Raw genomic sequence first — 20,954 nt, 5'->3', positions numbered from 1 at the left:
TCTATAAAAGGGGGTTAACTTCCGATCGGAAGTGCGTTTTCAAACATTAAAACGGCGGTACAAACTTCAAATGGCAGCACATCGAACCTGAAAAGTTGAAGCAAATCCATCCAGCCATCTCCTAGAAATCCTCTGTGCAAATGATTGATTGCTTGTTTGATGTTTTTCCGCCACACGCAACAATTTTTGAGTTTTCTGGTGGCCCCCAGTTTCTATTGGTGGAAGAGAGAACCCAGATACAATGTACCTGGGAAGAGACCACCGACCTTCCGAAAGTAAACTGGGAAACTTCCTCACTTAACGGCGCGAGCGCAAATTCGGTAAGGAAAAATAAAGAATAATAAGAAGACTAGAAATAATCTCGTTGAGAGCAACGAATAGGTCTTCCGTCCAATACGCAAGATCGCGACTACTTCTTCCGTCTTGGTTTTAAATTTTACTTTCCCTTTTCAAAGTCTCGCGAGACCCAGAGTATGCGAGAATTTGAGCATGTTGGTAAATAATACCACTTCTGCAACTTTTGTCGTGATCGATTCACCTGATTTTAACAATGGTGCACTGTCATTGTATTGCAGCAGACTGTAGTACTTAATGATTCAAGAAAGAAGCATAATTCCCAGAAATATCCACACATGATAGATTCAATGGAAATGTGGTGGATTTTTTACCACTGCTGTCAGCCAGGAAATTTCCAAAGCTGAGAAGAGCTTGCGTCAAATCATATAGCTTCACGAGCTAAATTCAGGAGTTCATTTTTCCTGTATCCAGACGTTTTTGGACATCTTTCATTTCAAAATATTTTTAATTGTGGATAACACAGGTTAAATTGTCTTCTAATGCCGTGTTTGAATAAACAAAAAATGCCCAAGATCGACAGGCTTTTTCGGACTTCTTTACAAGAGAGTTCCGCTAACTCATTATTTATGATCCTGCGTATTCCTGACGATATAGGATCTTGATAGGGAGAATTCAATTAGTGAAGAACGACTATACATGAAAGAAATAAACACGTACATGTAAGACGTGATATATTAATTATGAACAATTTTGGTTTTGATTTATGCACTTTCGAGTATCTCGGGAGTCCATAAAACGACTACAAATTCCAAATGGACCTCGTAGGAACCCACACTAAACTTTTCCATGAAAAATACTTAGTTTTCGGACAACTTCCGCTTTCGAACAACAAACTTCTGGAGGGAGGAAATGGTACGACTTATTACACTCTATTAAATAATGTTATAAGCATTAGAATTTAAAAAAAAGAAGAGAAAAATAACATATTTTTTATGGTACTTCGGGGGGATGACGGGACAAAATTGAAACACGTATGTCACATTTACAAGTCATCATCTAACTTTTCTGAAAGTTTCAAGACTCAATCTTTGATTATTTATGAGAAAACGCTTGGAGAAAAATCTTGGAAATCATAGGTATTTAACGAACGGAAGTGCATTTTAAAAAAACTAATAATTCCCTTTATTATAAAGATAGATAGATAGAAGAAGAAGAAGAAGAAACATAGTAAAAACAATATGTTCCCAAACTTTGTTTGGGGAACATAATCACATTGCATTAAGAAAAAGAAGAAAACACTCCGGCACAATATTTCCAGCTCCCCCATCTTCTGAATCACAGGCAATCTACGTTTTAAATATCTATAATAAACAAATCTCTTTCTGTAAACATTATATTCACAACGTATACCAATCCGTCATCTTGGTTTTCGTTTTAACCAGCTGCATCGCTTGAAAATTTCGGCGAAAAGTTCGATATACTACAATAATTAGAACCCTACCGTCTGGCAACAACTCTCTCCATATCTTATATCTCGCATCGTTATGGAAAACTCGAAATAATGTTCATTGATCAGATATAATCAAGCATCAACTATCGTTTACTCTCCTCAAAATGCGATAACTCCTGAGCTATGGACGGAAGTTGACATCATTATGCAAATGGGACTTCCCTTTCTGGTCTAGTGCTCTCTGACGCTTGTGCGGGAAAAGGAAAACAAAAATGACGCTAAATACAGGGCGGCATACAGCCCTGCAAATGATAAAAGATGGGCATAACTGTGTGGTTTTAGAACAGACTGGCACGAGAGAGTCCTTTTTAATAAGATATATTCTTCGAAGCCAGCCTAGTAAGAACATTGCCGTGACCGCCAGTACTGGAATATCTGCACACACATTAGGGGAGGCGACAAATGTTAATCATTGGGTCGGACTCGGTGACGGCAGGTATGGAGATCAACATCTTCTACAGATCCTCTCGGAGGAGACAATGGATAGGATTTCAACCTGCCAAATGATCATAATTGATGAGACAAGCATGATCAGCAAAAAGGTCTTTGAACAGGTAATTTTAATCTACCTTGACTCAATAATAAGCTCAATGCTTAAATCATTACAGGTCTATTAATTGTTTTTCTTTAATATATTATCAAATAACCGTAGTTGAATCATGTCTGTTATTGTATGCGGTTATTAATGAGTACACCCATCTTCGAAGGGATGTCCTGCAACCAGCACCCCCCCCCCCCCAACACACACACACACACCTAGGGCGGATCCAGGAATTGCAGTTAGGGGGGGGGGGGGGGCACAACTTCATGAGGCAACAGGTCTGGGAGCCGCCTTGAGATCCCCAGTAGGTCCAAGGCGAAGCCGTTGAGGGGGGGGGGGGGGGGGGGGGGGCAAAGTCTTAGGAAGCTCCTTGATTTTACAGATTATAATTATACTAGTGTTTGAAATATGTCTCCTATGTATTCATTTTCACTGTTTTCTGTCATTTTCAATAATGTGAATTTTAATAAAATGGCGCACATTTTAGGTTTTTTGGAAAAGAGAGGAAAAAAAACCTATCTAGGTTAAAGCTAGTAGTGAAAGTAATTCAAATTTCAATAAATAAAAATATTTTATCATTATAATTTATTTCTCTGAGTGTGGAAGAAAGTATTGTTTCTTTTATTGTTTACATTTATCTAAAGAAGACACCTCGATTTACCTTGAATTTGAAAATTTTAGGGCGGGGTGCCTAATTTACGCCCCCTTAAATCCGCCACTGCACACGTGCATGCACAAATGGTATCTGCCAGATGAAAACAAGTATTTGTGTTTATTTATTTTGTGTTTATGTCAGATTTACAATAAAAGATATTTAAGATTTATTGATTAAATTGCTTATTATAAACGTAATATTTCATCATTTGATTTAATATTACAGTACACGACATTTGTCAGAGAGAGAGAGAGAGAGAGAGAGAGAGAGAGAGAGAGAGAGAGCACATCGGTAACTATTCAATCGTATTACATGGTGTACATGTATGCTTTTCATTTACTGAATATACTAATTCGCATTCAAAACAGGAATTGCCTGCAAGTTCGCATTATTTAAACATAGAATATTTTAATGAAGAAAGAAGACTAAAAGAAAAATTTCAAAATCAGGTTTTCTCAAAAACATAATATATAGCGTTTGGTATCGTTGGAATTGGCTCAAAATGTTGAAATACAAGATAAGTATCAGGGGGTAAAATATTGACATTTTTGCTTTTCTTAAAATTCCACCCTTATCATGTGTACTTGGCCTGCGGCACATTTTCACATCTCCCGCAAGGCGCCCGTGGCCAGAACAAAGCTCCTAGAAGATGTGTGTATTCGCAAATAACACACACCGTGGAACACGGAGGACACCGTGTATCTCCGTGGATTTTCCACCGTGGTTTTTCCACGGTGGAGTGTATAAAACGCGTGTCGTGTACTGTAACATGTTGGTTTTCAAAGATATAGGATATATGTTGTGATCATTCCGGAATAATTAACTCTTGTGTCTGGTTTATTAATAGATGTAGCTTAGGTGATTGCCAGTTTCATCAATGCATATTTAATCGTCATGGTAGCTGGAGTTTCTATGTCGAATGGTGCATGATCCCAGCCTCTACTTTTTTGGATTGCGGGTGAGATGATAATGAGTAGAAAATTTACACCTATATTCATGGAGAGGTGAATCAAATATATGATTTGCATTCACTTCCATTACAGTAAAGTCTGTCGAATGTTAGTGAGTTTCAGTAATGTGAGTTGCCATTTATTTTAGCTGTGAATAGGTACATGTAGGTCAGTCGGTTTTTTATAAAAAACAAAAATGAACTGGAGAATTAGATGGATGACAGAAAGGTGACTACACATTGCATTATATAATACCTGATTAAGATTTTGTGCAATATTTGTAATCATCCAAACAATGATAAGGTTGGTTTACCTTGTCTACCTTGTAGCTTCACAAACAAATACATATAATTTATACACATGTATCAACAAGTCACGGTGGCGCAGTGGATAATGTACTTTTTCTGTTATCAGAGGTTCCTATGTTCAAATCCGCTGATGAGCGTATTTTTTTTTCAACATATAAAAGTAACCATCAATATAAATCACTTGAATTGAAGTTTATTTAAGAAATAAGATAGCATTTTTGAATGTAATTGGGATATGACATGAAGTGATCAAGTGATCAAATCCTATAACGCTCGAAATGTATCTTTGAGTTACTGACTTTGAATATGCGAAAACAATTAAAACAAATTTGCAGACACCCTAGTAATTAAATTAAATTTTATTTTTCAAGCTTTGTTTGGTTTTCTTTGTTTTTATATTATTCAGGCGTAATGTATATTACGAAAAATATTTTTAAAAAAAATTGTGTGTGTATGGAATTGGTTAATTGCTTTTGATTAATGAATTCAAAAGCATTGGTAGATTTAGAGAGGGTTTGGGGGTTGTAAACCCCACTCCACCTCAATTTGGATCAACATTTTAAAGAACCCCCCCCCCCTCTTTACGCGTGTCATCTCCTTCATACCCGCCCCTAATTAGTACACAGTATAGTAAATTAAGTTGTACATTTCAGTATGTATATCTGATATAATGTTAAACGCTGAGCTTAACTATAAGCAATCATTATAACACTTTATTACAAAGATGTGTAGAAATGCGTGCAATGTAAAGACAGCTGCTGAACGATATTATAAACCGCGTAAACCATAACCATAAATGAAGATGAAAAAGTGCTTTTTACAAAAACACTTTTTTTGTTTCTGTCAAACATGAACATGACACATTGTGCAATGCATGTGCAGATACAAATACTATGCTTCGGACAGAAAATCTACAAACTTTAAATCGGAAGGAGCTGATGACAACTACTGTCCAACACCGAAACGTCCTAGATCGCACGATATATCATAATTCATTTAGATATTCTGTCGTAATGATAAAAAATTTCCAGGTATATGAATGAATATCTCAACAAAATTCCTCTATAAAAATAAACTGTCAGAAATAAAATGAACATGTTTTTCCAGCGATTGTAATTTCGTTTCTATTATTTTAAATCGATTTTTTTTACAATGCGCCGCTTTATGGTTCCCTATAATGAAAAACCTCAATTTTTCCTATTCAATGTCAATTAATATTAAAACTTTTTACATCTTTTTATTGAAAACCGTTTGCTCTTCATGTTTTAAAACTTTAATTTCTCAATGACGTTAGAGTATTGAAAAACGCCGTTTGTCCACAGAAGTTTGAGACAACCCTCGTACATGTTTTAATGACGTTACATTTCGTCTGCCGACGCAACGTTATAAAAAGGCAATTTTCCATGTAACCCTTTCCATCAAAGGAAACAGTATCATGCTATATTTTATTTTTTCATGAAGTACATTGTCATAAGATAAAATTTTGACATATTCATTATCTTCAAAGAATGGGCCAATTTTGGCCTTTCGTGGTTCTAGCTCTTTGGCGATAGTCGGTCAACGTATATTCGAAAAATCGCGTGAACAAAAACTGTAAGAAGAAATAATAACAATAATAATAATAGAGAAAAAACTTAAGAATAACAATAATAAGAAAAGTGAAAAACAGTAGAATAATAGAAGGTCTTCCGTTGAAGACGGGATACCTTAATAATAAGAAACGGAGCAAAAAGAATCTGTCCCCGACACTATGTGTTCGGGGACATAAATAATAATGATGAGAAGAAACAGAGTAAAAACACTATGTTCCCAAACTTTATTTGGGGGACATAAAAACCGAAAATTAATGACACCTGTTATTTCAAAACTTCCTTTTCTAAGTATCGTTGCCGGATGGAATGAGAATTAAATTCCACATGGTACACTTTAAGACACATTATCTAGAAAACGTGAATTCAAACGTACCGTAAACCTCTACTTCACAGAGCTCGTTATATGCCTCGACACTATAACCAGCAGGGTAGGTCTTTCCTTGTAGTCTTTCGTTGTAGTAGATGACGTATTGTCCGTGAACTGGACACGTGACGTTGAGGACGGCGGGTATAGTGTCCCTTGTGTAGTTTGTGTCAGGAACACACAAATGTCCTTCTGTTCTGTCGGTTGTATTTGATACATATAGGGAAAACCCTACAAATCTGCCAGAGTATTGATTTTGCGGACCTGAAATGTCAATTCCTTGATATGTATAACAAAACTCCCAAAAATCTGTCGGGGTATAGATTTGATGTAACATCTGAAATATTGAAAACACGTATACCGTCATTTTAAAGTTAATACCAAAAATAAAGCGTTATAGTAGACAGCAGGTATTGTGTTCCGCGTATATCATGTGCTAATTCTCCCTGTGTTCTGTCGGTTGTTTGATACGTATAATGAACACAAAAGTCTACCACAAAATGCCTTATTTGAACCTGATATATAAAACACAAACAACGATTGTTTTGTATGAAACATGAGGGAACAAATCAAATGCTTTCCTTCGTTTTCAGATATCATATTAAATATTTGTATTTTGGATTCTTAGGCAAACATGGAATATTTCCGTTGTGAAACATAAGAAATTACAGAAAAATCACCAAAGACAATAATTTTTGTCATTGGTTCAATATGTGTGTTTCATCGGTAACTGGGATAATTGAACCGAAAGCTTTATATATATTTACAGACAAATTCGGAATACATTATGTAATTATTGCGACACATCATATGAAATATGTATGGTTTTCTAACAATTTACATCAAGTAGATGTATCTTATTTCCTTTCTCAATGACCGTGTTTTGCGGAAAGGAGTCCATGGATTCATTGTGCTTAATATTATCTAATTTATCTTCACATAGAGCATAACGTGTAACGTATGTTGCTATTTTGATTCTATAAAATGAATCAAAGTATGCATGGTTATGACTAGATGGTATCCCTCAAAAGCAGGTGACCCACGAGTTACTTGCCCCTGATCATAGATAGAAAGATAAGTCGTACGTCGAATAATTTCGTAAAGAACTGTGTTTACGATAAAGAAGACAAAGAAATTTGTTGGTGTTTTTTTTACTAATTAACATTACTAATTAAACCCTAATTAGCTGAACTATTAAAAATGTAAGAAATAAATAAAGCAATGAACGCAATATGGAGAGAAATACGATTTGATAGAAAGTATACAGAGTATTATTTAATTAACATAATTAATCAAACCCTAATTCTCTCAGATGTTAAAAACAGTAAGAAATTTGATATAAAAAGCTGTAAGGGGCGAGATCAACAGATTGATTTCGGATAAAAATCTAAATTCAAATAGTTAGGGGGAGGAGGGGGGGGGGTGTTAAAACTTCTGTAAGTTTCTCTCATCCGACATCGATTACACATTAGTCGAAAAAGGAGAAAGACAAGTGACTGTTAAAACTACATGACGATATTACATTTTAATGAACATTTGATAGTTTTAATCTACACTTTCATTTGTGAATAAACAGAAGATAGGGTATACAGAGTTATTTATACTCGTTTGTTCTTACTTGTTAATCGATTATAGTTTAAACACTCATCATATCTAGTTTAGGGGGTCGTTGTGGGGGCGGATAGGGGGGGGGGGGGACGTAAAAACTATGTGAATTTAGTTTTTTTGTCAGACATTGAACTTTCGATCTCGCCCCTAGGAAGTAGATAAAACAGCGAATGCAACATGGAAAAAAATAATATTTAATAAGAAGTCTTATTAAAAGCAAAACTGATGATGTCTAGCGGTGGTCAAAGTAACATATCTTTAGAAATTATTTTTGAAAGTACAGAAGGGTATTTTTGATCAAAAGTTAATCATAGAAATTATTTTAATTACCCCCCACCCCCCCCCCCCTCATTCAGTACACAAAATCAACTCAAAACTTTCATTCAACATTATAACTCACTAAAAAGACCATTCCTCAAAACCTGCTTTTGGATATCGAGTTAATTATTAAGACCAAACTAACTCAAGATCCAGGGCGATATAAACACTTACTTTTGAGGGATACCAGATAAGCTTTGCCACCCAGCGAGGCCTATGCTAGACCTGCCTTTCAGGGATACCAAGTTACTTAATAAGGCTCAACTAGCCCAGGTTCCCGGGAGATCTAAACATCTACTTTTGAGGGATACCAGATAAACTTTACCACCTAGCGAGCCCTATGCTAGACCTGCCTTTCAGGGATACCGAGTTAATTATCAAGGCTCAACTAGCCCGGGTTCCCGGGCCCTAAAGTCACCTACTTTTGAGAGATACCAGATAAGCTTGACCACCCTGCGAGCCCTATGCTAGACCTGCCTTTCAGGGATACCGAGTTAATTATCAAGGCTCAACTAGCCCGGGTAACCGGGCGATCTAAACACTTACTTTTGAGGGATACCAGATAAGCTTTACCACCCAGCGAGCCCTATGCTAGACCTGCCTTTCAGGGATACCGAGTTAATTATCAAGGCTCAACTAGCCCGGGTAACCGGGCGATCTAAACACCTACTTTTGAGGGATACCAGATAAGCTTGACCACCCAGCGAGCCCTATGCTAGACCTGCCTTTCAGGGATACCGAGTTAATTATCAAGGCTCAACTAGCCCGGGTAACCGGGCGATCTAAACACTTACTTTTGAGGGATACCAGATAAGCTTTACCACCCAGCGAGCCCTATGCTAGACCTGCCTTTCAGGGATACCGAGTTAATTATCAAGGCTCAACTAGCCCGAGTAACCGGGCCCTAAAATCACCTACTTTTGAGAGATACCAGATAAGCTTTACCACCCTGCGAGCCCTATGCTAGACCTGCCTTTCAGGGATACCAAATTAATTATCAAGGCAAAACTAGCCCGGGTAACCGGGCGATCTAAACACCTACTTTTGAGGGATACCAGATAAGCTTTACCACCCAGCGAGACCTATGCTAGACCTGCCTTTCAGGGATACCGAGTTAATTATCAAGGCTCAACTAGCCCGGGTTCCTGAGCCCTAAAATCACCTACTTTTGAGGGATACCAGATAAGCTTTACCACCCAGCGAGGCCTATGCTAGACCTGCCTTTCAGGGATTCCGATTTAATTATCAAGACTCAATTAGCCCGGGTTCCTGAGCCCTAAAATCACCTACTTTTGAAGGATACCAGATAAACTTTACCACCCAGCGAGCCCTATGCTAGACCTGCCTTTCAGGGATACCGAGTTAATTATCAAGGCTCAACTAGCCCGGGTTCCCGGGCGATCTAAACACCTACTTTTGAAGGATACCAGATAAGCTTTACCACCCAGCGAGCCCTATGCTAGACCTGCCTTTCAGGGATACCGAGTTAATTATCAAGGCTCAACTAGTCTGGGTTCCCGGGCCCTAAAGTCACCTACTTTTGAGGGATACCACATAAGCTTTACCACCCAGCGAGCCCTATGCTAGACCTGCCTTTCAGGGATACCGATTTAACTATCAAGACTCAATTAGCCCGGGTTCCTGAGCCCTAAAATCACCTACTTTTGAAGGATACCAGATAAACTTTACCACCCAGCGAACCCTATGCTAGACCTGCCTTTCAGGGATACCGAGTTAATTATCAAGGCTCAACTAGCCCGGGTTCCCGGGCGATCTAAACACCTACTTTTGAGGGATACCAGATAAGCTTTACCACCCAGCGAGCCCTATGCTAGACCTGCCTTTCAGGGATACCGAGTTAATCATCAAGGCTCAACTAGTCCGGGTTCCCGGGCCCTAAAGTCACCTACTTTTGAGGGATACCAGATAAGCTTTACCACCCAGCGAGCCCTATGCTAGACCTGCCTTTCAGGGATACCGAGTTAATTATCAAGGCTCAACTAGCCCGGGTTCCCGGGTGATCTAAACACCTACTTTTTAGGGATACCAGATAAGCTTTACCACCCAGCGAGCCCTATGCTAGACCTGCCTTTCAGGGATACCGAGTTAATTATCAAGGCTCAACTAGCCCGGGTAACCGGGCGATCTAAACACCTACTTTTGAGGGATACCAGATAAGCTTTACCACCCAGCGAGACCTATGCTAGACCTGCCTTTCAGGGATACCAAGTTAATTATCAAGGATCAACTAGCCCGGGTTCCTGAGCCCTAAAATCACCTACTTTTGAGGGATACCAGATAAGCTTTACCACCCAGCGAGCCCTATGCTAGACCTGCCTTTCAGGGATACCGAGTTAATTATCAAGGCTCAACTAGCCCGGGTTCCCGGGCGATATAAACACCTACTTTTGAGGGATACCAGATAAGCTTTACCACCCAGCGAGCCCTATGCTAGACCTGCCTTTCAGGGATACCGAGTTAATTATCAAGGCTCAACTAGCCCGGGTTCCCGGGTCCTAAAGTCACCTACTTTTGAGGGATACCAGATAAGCTTTACCACCCAGCGAGCCCTATGCTAGACCTGCCTTTCAGGGATACCAAGTTAATTATCAAGGCTCAACTAGCCCGGGTAACTGGGCGATCTAAACACCTACTTTTGAGGGATACCAGATAAGCTTTCAGGGATACCGAGTTAATTATCAAGGCTCAACTAGCCCAGGTTCCCGGGCCCTAAAGTCACCTACTTTTGAGGGATACCAGATAAGCTTTACCACCCAGCGAGCCCTATGCTAGACCTGCCTTTCAGGGATACCAAGTTAATTATCAAGGCTCAACTAGCCCGGGTAACTGGGCGATCTAAACACCTACTTTTGAGGGATACCAGATAAGCTTTCAGGGATACCGAGTTAATATCAAGGCTCAACTAGCCCAGGTTCCCGGGCCCTAAAGTCACCTACTTTTGAGGGATACCAGATAAGCTTTACCACCCAGCGAGCCCTATGCTAGACCTGCCTTTCAGGGATACCAAGTTAATTATCAAGGCTCAACTAGCCCGGGTAACTGGGCGATCTAAACACCTACTTTTGAGGGATACCAGATAAGCTTTACCACCCAGCGAGCCCTATGCTAGACCTGCCTTTCAAGGATACCAAGTTAATTATCAAGGCTAAACTAGCCCGGGTTCCTGGGCCCTAAAATCACCTACTTTTGAGGGATACCAGATAAGCTTTACCACCCAGCGAGCCCTATGCTAGACCTGCCTTTCAGGGATTCCGATTTAATTATCAAGACTCAATTAGCCCGGGTTTCTGAGCCCTAAAATCACCTACTTTTGAAGGATACCAGATAAGCTTTACCACCCAGCGAGCCCTATGCTAGACCTGCCTTTCAGGGATACCGAGTTAATTATCAAGGCTCAACTAGTCCGGGTTCCCGGGCCCTAAAGTCACCTACTTTTGAGGGATACCAGATAAGCTTTACCACCCAGCGAGCCCTATGCTAGACCTGCCTTTCAGGGATTCCAAGTTAATTATCAAGGCTCAACTAGCCCGGGTAACTGGGCGATCTAAACACCTACTTTTGAGGGATACCAGATAAGCTTTACCATCCAGCAAGCCCTATGCTAGACCTGCCTTTCAGGGATACTGAGTTAATTATCAAGGCTCAACTAGCCCAGGTTCCCTGGTGATTTAAACACCTACTTTTGAGGGATACCAAATAAGCTTTACCACCCAGCAAGCCCTATGCTAGACCTGCCTTTCGGGGATACCAAGTTAATTATCAAGGCTCAACTAGCCCGGGTAACCGGGCGATCTAAACACGTACTTTTGAGGGATACCAGATAAGCTTTACCACCCAGCGAACCCTATATCAGACCTGCCTTTCAGGGATACCGACTTAATTATCGATGCTCAACTAGCCCAAGTTCCCGGGCGCTAAAGTCACCTACTTTTGAGGGATACCAGATAAGCTTTGCCACCCAACGAGCCCTTTATCAGACCTGCCTTTCAGGGATACCGATTTAATTATCGACGCTCAACTAGCCCAAGTTCCCGGGCGCTAAAGTCACCTACTTTTGAGGGATATCAGATAAGCTTTGTCGCCCAACGAGCCCTATATCAGACCTGTCATTTAGGGATACCGAGTTAATTATCGACGCTTAACTAGCCCAAGTTCCCAGGCGCTACAGTCACCTACTTTTGAGGGATACCAGATAAGCTTTACCACCCAGCGAGCCCTATGCTAGACCTGCCTTTCAGGGATACCAAGTTTATTAATAGGGCTTAACTAGCCCGGGTTCCCGGGTGATCTAAACACCTACTTTTGAGGGATACCAGATAAACTTTGCCACCCAGCGAGCCCTATATCTGACCTACCTTTCAGGGATACCAAGTAAATTTATAGGACTCTACTAGCCCGGGTTCCTGGGGATCTAAACACCTACTTTTGAGGGATACCAGATAAGCTTTGCCACCCAGCGAGCCCTATGGCAAACCTGCCTTTCAGGGATACTGAGTTAATCAGCAACGCATAACGACGAGTGTAGTACGATTTGTAGGCTACGGCACTAATCTGCCTTTTAAGGATAGTATTTTTGATTTCCTATACAAAGATCGATTCATAAGATCTGCCTTTTAGAGATATGGAGTTAGTAATCCTTGGACAGCTAAGCCAATTCCTATGGTGTTTTGCTAAGCTGCCTTTGGGGACTATTGTGCACAAATGAAGCTATTACAATAACGTATTTTGCGCCTAGCATAGTTATTACTATGGAACTAAGATGTATAATACTAGTAAATGAGAAACACTTCGTACTGTAATGGAAATGACGCTACACTGTAATGATAAAAAAATCTCCATGGACATCCTTAAACGTTATGAAATAATCACCATGTTGCATTGACTAGATCAAATTAAAACAACATTTAGTACGGAATTTTAATTTTTGATAGACTGATTAAGCTCATCAGCTATGATAGTTTGTAAATGAATGTGTGCACATATTATATTGGGTGTTACTTGTTACTGTTTTTCTTTCTCTCGCTCTCTTGTCTTTCTTTCTCTCGCTCTCTTGTCTGTCTACCTCCTCCCACCTTTCCTCTCACTCACTCTCGGTCTAATCCCAATGCCTCCATGCCTGTCTTTCCCTTTCTCTCTTGCCCCTCTCTCTCCCCACCCTTCCTCCTCCTCTCTCTCTCCATGCCTCCTGTCTTCTTCCTCCTCTCTCTGTACCACCCTTCCCCTCTCTCCCTTCACTCTCTACCCTCTCCTCTGTATCTCTCTCTCTCATTCTCACCTCTTTATCTCTCTATTCATCCCTCTCTCTCTCCCTTTCTTTTTCTCCCCCTCTCTCTCCGACTGCAGTATAAAAGAAAGGCTCCTCATTTATTTTGATTTTGCAGTTTAATCAATAAGTCCACTGAGTGAAGGTAAGATAATAATATTTTTATCTGTATTCAAATATATACTCAAGATATATCATCATATTTTGGGCAAAAGCATGTATCATTGCATTGAGAGAGCTTGAGACATTGCAACTACATGTATATGTAATCAGAATTGTTACTGATATACCAACATTACCATAAAAAGAAATGATTTATTATAAATCTTGGGTGAAAAATCTAATTGAGAGTTACGCGTATAATTGATCCTTCTTTTCTGCAATATCACATTCCTTGTAAGTATAAACAGCATTGATAGGTGGGTCAAAGGTCAAGTGATGATGTAACAATATAAGCCATTAGCGCTATAACGTAAAATGTCAATGACGTAGGATTATGATGGACTCAATCGGATCACGCGCTCGCCTTTTTCCGTAACCGGTAAAAAGACTCGGACATGGATCGGCGCAAGAATTGCATCAAATTGATGCATTTCTTCGCCGGAAGCGCGCCTGTGGATTAGGTTAAAAGGCCAAAACCGAATCCTTGTATAATGTATTATTTATATTTTCACCAGAGATTCAGTTTTGGTATTCACTCCAATACATAAACATAAAAGTAAAAAATAATAGTGGTAGAATACCTTAGACATGTATGATATCTTAAATGCATTTGAAAGATCGCGTTTCATATTGTAACGTACGCCTGTGACGTCATAGTTGCATTTCTGTACACATGGTAATAGACTATGATGGCGTCGATCCACATATGAGGTTCATTTGCGGTTGCGGAAATAGCCGAGTAGTTACGATTGGGATGAACTAGGTCGGGTATGATATGAAATGGTACCCTGTTGACCTCGCTTCTCTTGCAAATCAGCGGGGAACCAGTTTAGGGTATGATATAAAAATACAAGAGACCTGTGACGTCAAGTCGGATATGACGTAACAATAGAAGTTGGGAGCGCTATGTTGTAATGATAACGCAGAAAAAATTGAGAAAGCCAAGAGCGCTATGACGTAGCAATGACAAGGGAAAAATCGATCAAGTCGGCGTAGTATTTAAGGGTGTTAATAATAAGTGTGCCAGTGGTACCATGTATGTATAGGAGGTGATATAGGTGATTGTATGGGTGGTGGTATGTGGTGTATACCACCCATACACTATCAACTACAACCTATACACCACATACTATTACACTGCCCATACTCCACATACCACCACCCATACTACAAAATACCATTACACCTATATCACATATCACTGCAATTGTTACGTCATTGTGTTCTCTGCTATTTCAATTTTTTTAACGTTATTTTCCCGACGCAAAGCTAATAACTCCCATTGTTACGTCATGCTCGACTTAACGTCATATCGCTCTTCAAACTTCCGCCAGAATTCGTTTGCTCACAAACCAAATTCTTCCAGTTAGGCATTATGGGATAGCGATTGTATACTGTGTGACGTCACTGTAGAATGACGAAAAAAGAACCATAATGTCAAACGTAAATAGTTCAAATCAAGAACGTAAACAACAAGTTTATTACTTTACACTATAAATTGAACAGTCTCCCTTCTCTTTAATGATCTTTTGATCATTTTATATTTAAAATAAAATCCATACTTTTATATATATGCTCTTAATGTCAATATTTTCAAACTTTAACTACGAACTACTTCTTTAGTGTTATTTGCCCGCGTGATCATCGCGGACTCACAATATACAAATCTGTATATTGTACTGCGTCACATAGGAGATGTCTATACATAGGTGACGCAGTGAGGCCTCGACGGGGAGTTTGTACGCTTTTGCATTCCTACGTCATACCGCTCCCGGCTTCCATTGTTACGTCATACCCGACCTAGGTCTAGTCTCGTTCAACCAGACACTCGGCTGTCTCGGTAAATCTGCAACGAAAATCTCTGCTCGTCTGAGATTTCTGGAGACAGCCGAGCGTCTGGTTGCACGAGACTACCTTAGGTCCTAAACTGGTTCCCTACTGATTGGTGCTTCACACGAGAGAAGCGAGATCAACAGGGTACCAGTTTACCTAGGTCCCAACCCAATCGGAACGCCTCGAATGTCTCGTGCACTCGACATAGTGCGCCATTCTCTACCCAGTGTTCTGTGCGCTACTTTTAAAGGGAAAGGAAACGAGAATAATTGTTTATATCATGTGATTATATTATCACGTGATTCCAAACGTTGACAGAGGTATAAGCGACGCTTGCGTAACGCCACCTCTGGTAAGAGAAGCTTGCGTAACGCCCCCTTTGTTGAGAGAATGATAGTGCGCGAGACATTCAAGGAATTCCGATTGGGTCTCAACCTAAACTGGTTCCCCGATGATTGGTGCTACACCATTGGTTGCTATACATAAGAAAAACCCTACTCCGACATGACCCTTTTAAGAGGGTGACCCCAAACTATTGTGAGACCATTTAAGAACCTGCCCTTATAGGGGTCGTCCGAAGTCCCTTCGTGGGGTCCAGGATTAAAAACTGGGGTCCCTAGGTATTTTCGGTACCGAGATATGAGCCCTCAAAGAGAGCCCCCTTGGCCGATTTCGACCCTTTTTGCAAGTTTTGGGGCTCGAGAATGGGTGGCGCTAGGGGACCCAAATTTGGGGAGGGGCCTTGGAGGACTTGTAGGTCTGGGGTCGATGGGGCTAGAGGACCCCAATTTGGGATGGGGCCTAAAAGGGGTCCGTTCTCGGTCGCTTTTGGGACAAATCGGCCCTTTTGGGGTCAGGGGTCCTTAAAAGTGGGGCCAACATTTTTTGAATTCCGACTGGGCCGAAGTTGATGGGGCCAGACCGGACTTTTCCCGAGTGGCAAAATGACTGGCCCCACTCTGTTGCCCCATGGGGTCCTAAGGGGCAAAAAACCTATCACGACCCTACCTTTCTAAAGTTGTCATGCCAATCCACTCTGGCCCCCTCATGAGGCCTGGCCTTCGCTGAGTCATCAGAGGGCCCCATCTGGGGTCAGTTTTTGAGAAGATGGGGTCCCTAGGTACTTCCGGTACCGAATTATGGCCCATTGGAGAAATGGAGAATTTTACATTTTAAGGGCAAATTTGGTTACTTTTAAGGGCAGGTTTGGCTACCGGAATTATGGCTTTTTTCAAAGACCCGTCACTGCCAAATGGGTGGGGCCAGAGGACTCAAGATTAGGGAGGGGCCTTCCGTGTTGTCTATCTCGAGTCCCTTGGGGCCAGTTTGCACCAACGAGGCAGAAGTTTAAGAAAGGTCACCCTTTACTGGAAAACGTGTAGCTCTGGGGTCGATGGGGCTAGAGGACCCCAATTTGGAATGGGGCGTAAGAAGGGTCCGTTCTCGGCCCCTGTTGGGTAAATTGGCCCCCTTGGGATCAGCAGTTCCCAGAATTTTTTAACCACTGGTCGAGCCCCTCATGATGGGGCCAGACCTAACCCTATTCGTTTTCAGAACTAGTGGGGCCCACTCTGTGCCCACTTGGGGTCGATTTGGGGCAAAGGGCTAAAAACCCTACCCCAGCATGACCCTTTGAAGAGGGTGACCTCAAACTATTGTAAAGCCCCCTTTTGGTCCTGTCCTTCCGGGTGTCGACAGAAAGTCCTTCGAGGGGTCCATGGCTAAAAAATTGAGTCCCTAGGTACTTCCGGTCCCGAGATATGAGACTAGAAATTTGCCCCCTTTTGCCGATTTCGAAGTGTTGGGGCTCGATATTGGATGGGGCTAGGGGACCCAAATTTAGGCAGGGGCCTTCAAAGGGAACGTCTTCGAGCCCCCTGGGGTTCATTTGCCCCCTTAAGGCCAATGTTTTTTTAGTGACACCCTTTACTGGAGGACTTCTAGCTCTAAAGTTGATTGGGCTAGGGGACCCTAATTTGAGATGGGGCCTAAGAGGGGTTCGGTCTAGGCACCCGTGGGGGCAAATTTTTCCCCTTCGGGTCAGGGGTCCCCAAAGGGGGGTTAAGAACTTTTAGACTGCCGATTGAGCCCCATTTGATGGAGTCAGCCCCCAATGTTTTGAGTGGCTAATATCATGGGGCCCCACTGCATTGCCCCATGAGGTCGATTTGGGGCAAAGGGCTAAAAACCCTACCCCGACATGACCCTTTTAAGAGGGTGACTCCAAACTTTTGCCGGCCCCTCAAAGGACCTGTTCTTCAGGGTGTCGACAGAACCCCTTCATGGGGTCAGGGCCAAAAAATGGGATCCCTAGCTACTTCCTGACCCGAGATATAAACCCTCCAACAGAGCCCCACTTTGCCGATTTCGACCCTCTTTGCAAGTTATGGGGCTCGAGAGTGGGTGGAGCTAGGGGATCCAAATTTGGGCAGGGGCATTCAAGAAGAGCGGCTTGGAGCCCCATGGGGCTCATTTGCCCCCTTGGGACCCAAGTGTTTCAGGGTGACACCCTTTACTCAAGGACTTGTAGCTCTGGGGTCGATGGGGCTAGAGCACCCCATTTGGGACTGGGGGATAAGAGGGGTCCGTTCCCTAATCTTGTGGGGCAAATTTGCCCCCTTGGGGTCAGGGGTCACCAAAGGGTGGTTAAGAATTTTTAGACTGCTGACTGAGCCCCACTTGATGGGGTCAGCCCCATATTTTTTAAAGGGCTAATATTATTGGGCCCAACTGTATGGCCCCATGGGGTCGAGTTTGGGCAAAGAGCTAAAAACCTTATCCCGGCATGACCCTTTGAAGAGGGTGGCACCAAACTATTGCCGGCCCCTTTAGGGATCTATTCTTCCGGGGATCAACCAAGAACCCTTCGAGGGATCTAGGGCCAAAAAAAGGGGTTCCTAGGTACTTTCGGTCCTGAGATATGACCAATCGAAAGTTGGGGATTTTAAACGTTTTTTAATAGTTACCGGAAGATCCACAATCTGAAAAAATGGCTCACTCTCAAACTTATGGGATTGTTTACGTTTTTGTTTAAGTGCCATTTTGACTACCTTTTAGGGCCATTTTCGCTACCTGAATAACAGCCTTTTTAAAAGAGGGGTCACTACCAAACTTGTGGGGCCAGAAGACTCAAAGTTCGGGAGATACCTTGAGAGGGGTCACCTTCGAGGGTTCTGGGGCCAGTTTACCCCTTGTGACCGGAGTTGAAAAATGGGTCACCCTTCACTGGTAGACCTGTAGCGCTGGGATTGATGGGCTAGCGGACCCCAATTTAGGATGGGGCTTAAGAGAGGTCCGTTCTCGGTCCCTGTGGGGCAAATGGGTCCGCTTGGGGTCATCAGTCCCCATGGGTGGGGCTAGAATTTTTTAACCACTGGTCAAGCCCCTCATGATGGGGTCAGACCTAACCCTATTTGTTTTGAAGATTAGTGGGGCCCAACTCTGTGCCCACGTGGGGTCCATTTGGGGCTAAGGGCCATAAATGTTACCTGACATGACCCTTTTAAGAGGGTGGCCCCAAACTATTGTGGGTCCCTTTAGGGACCTGCCTTTCCAGGGATCGTAAGAAAACCCCTCGAGGGGTCGGGGGGGGCAAAAAATAGGGTCCCCAAGTACTTCGGGTACCGAGATATGAACCCTCCCAAATAGCACCTTTTTCTCTTTTGGACCCTTTTTGCAAATTTTGTAGCTCCGGAGTGGAAGGGGCTACGGAACTGAAATTGGGACAAGGACCTTGGATGGGGCCCCCTTGATGCCCCATGGGTCCAGTTTGTCCCCTGGGGCAGGATTTTCCTGAGTGATCACCCTCTAGTGCAAGACCTGTAGGTCCGGGGTCGATGAGGCTAGGATACCCCAATTTGGAAAAGGGTCCTTGGAAGGGGGCGATCTCGATCCCTGTGGGGTCCCAGAGCCCCAGTGGGGTCAGGGGCCATCAGGGATGGGGCCAACATTTTTATAGTCAGGACTGAGACCTACTGGATGGGGCCAAACCAGACCCCTTTCTGTGCAAGAAATGTTGGGGTCGCACTTTGTGGCCCCATGGGGCCGTATTGGGGCTAGAGGGCTAAATACTCACCCTGACCACACCCTTCTAAAGGGGTGACCCCAATCCACTTTCGACCCCTGTTGGGAGTTGCCCTTCTAGGGGTCAACAGAGCCCCTTTCTGGGAGTTCCTGTGCGGAAAATGGGGTCCCTAGGTCCCGAGGTATGGTCACCGTGCTTACTGGAAAGAGGGGTGATTTTTATAGGGCTACTTGGCTACTTGGAGGGCAGAAATGGCTACTGGGTCCTGGAAAATTGTCTAAGTGTTTAGGGCCAAAATGGCTACCTGACAGAAGTGAGGCAAAGGGTCCCCAATTCGACAGAGGGACCCTCGGAAGGGGGCGATCCGAAATCCTCATGGGGTGACATGGTCCCTCCGGTCATCGGGAATCCCATGTGGAGTACTCCTTTTCTTTTAAGGTTTGGTGCTCTGGAACGGATGGGGCAATGGACCCCCAATCGGTTCGAGGCCCCTTCCATGGGGTGCCTCTCGGACCCCATGGGGCCAATTTGCCCCATGCAAGCATTGTTCGCACGAGTGATCTTCCTTTTTGAATAACTTTTTGGGGGTGTTTGGGCTTCCGGGTCTAGTATGAGCCCTTCGGGGACGCGACCCCAACAGGTCCGGGGTCAGTGATCCCCCTTTTTTTGGAAAAGTCGGAATTTTGTCCCTTCCCGGTCATCACCTCAAAATCATTTTTTCGCGGGTCCGGAACTGATGGGGCTAGAGAGCTCAAATTACCGGAGGACCCTTAATGGGGATGGTAGTCGCCCGTCATGGGGTCTGTTGCCCCTTTGGGTCGAAGGGCCCATATGGTAACCTTCGAATTTTGGGTCATTTTTGAGTGCGTTTGAGCCCCATCTATTTTTTACCCAATCCTAGAGAGGCATTGTCTATCCTCAAAAGGTTTGTTGACAACAACTCCCTAATGGACCCCATGTTTCCATTTTCGACCTTTTTTCTAAGAGTCGTTGCCCTAAGGTCGAGGGGGTTGGAGGGTTCCAATTTTCGCGAGGAACCTCTTAAGGGACAGCCCTCGACTCCCACGGGGGAAATTTGGCCCCTTGAAATCAGGGGTCAAGTGGGGCCCAAGTCGATTTTTTCACTTTTTTCTACTTTTTTGAAGGGCCGGAAGTCCTAGAAGCCTTAGTGCTAGGGAATCGACATTCACGTGAGATGGGACCCCAAACCTCCCCTATGAGATCCCAAAAGAACAGCGTCGTACAGGGTAGCGGAGATATGGGGTCAGGACTGAAGTCCCCCAATGGCCAAACTGGTGAAAATGGGCAATTTTTGAAAGACGCTCCAAGATCCGTTGAGGGATATTGTTGCCCTTTACAGGGCCAACATAGAAAGGATTGTGCAATTCGGGACCCAAAAATCAGGTGCCTGGGTCAAGGGCAAAGGATCTGTCTGACCCCCACCCTAGCCCCACCCTTTTGGGGCGAGTCGGCGACTTTGATTCTTCACTGAGCCCAAGTCTTTGGGG

The 20,954-nt window shown here is 42.9% G+C and overlaps 1 protein-coding gene across 1 annotated transcript in view; it reads right to left on the bottom strand.

The window, feature by feature from the left end:
* LOC125661666 (multiple epidermal growth factor-like domains protein 11) overlaps positions 1-20,954 on the bottom strand; it is a 77,884-nt gene that overhangs the window by 26,714 nt on the left and 30,216 nt on the right. Inside the window, exon 3 of the mRNA XM_056146138.1 lies at positions 6,227-6,481. Coding sequence (XP_056002113.1) covers positions 6,227-6,481 — 255 coding nt within the window. The remainder of the gene's footprint in view (positions 1-6,226; positions 6,482-20,954) is intronic.

This window comes from Ostrea edulis, chromosome 8, assembly GCF_947568905.1.
Source record: "Ostrea edulis chromosome 8, xbOstEdul1.1, whole genome shotgun sequence".
Lineage (NCBI taxonomy): Eukaryota > Metazoa > Mollusca > Bivalvia > Ostreida > Ostreidae > Ostrea > Ostrea edulis.
The sequence above is the reverse complement of the archived record's forward strand: the minus strand, read 5'-3'. Positions and strand labels throughout refer to the sequence as shown.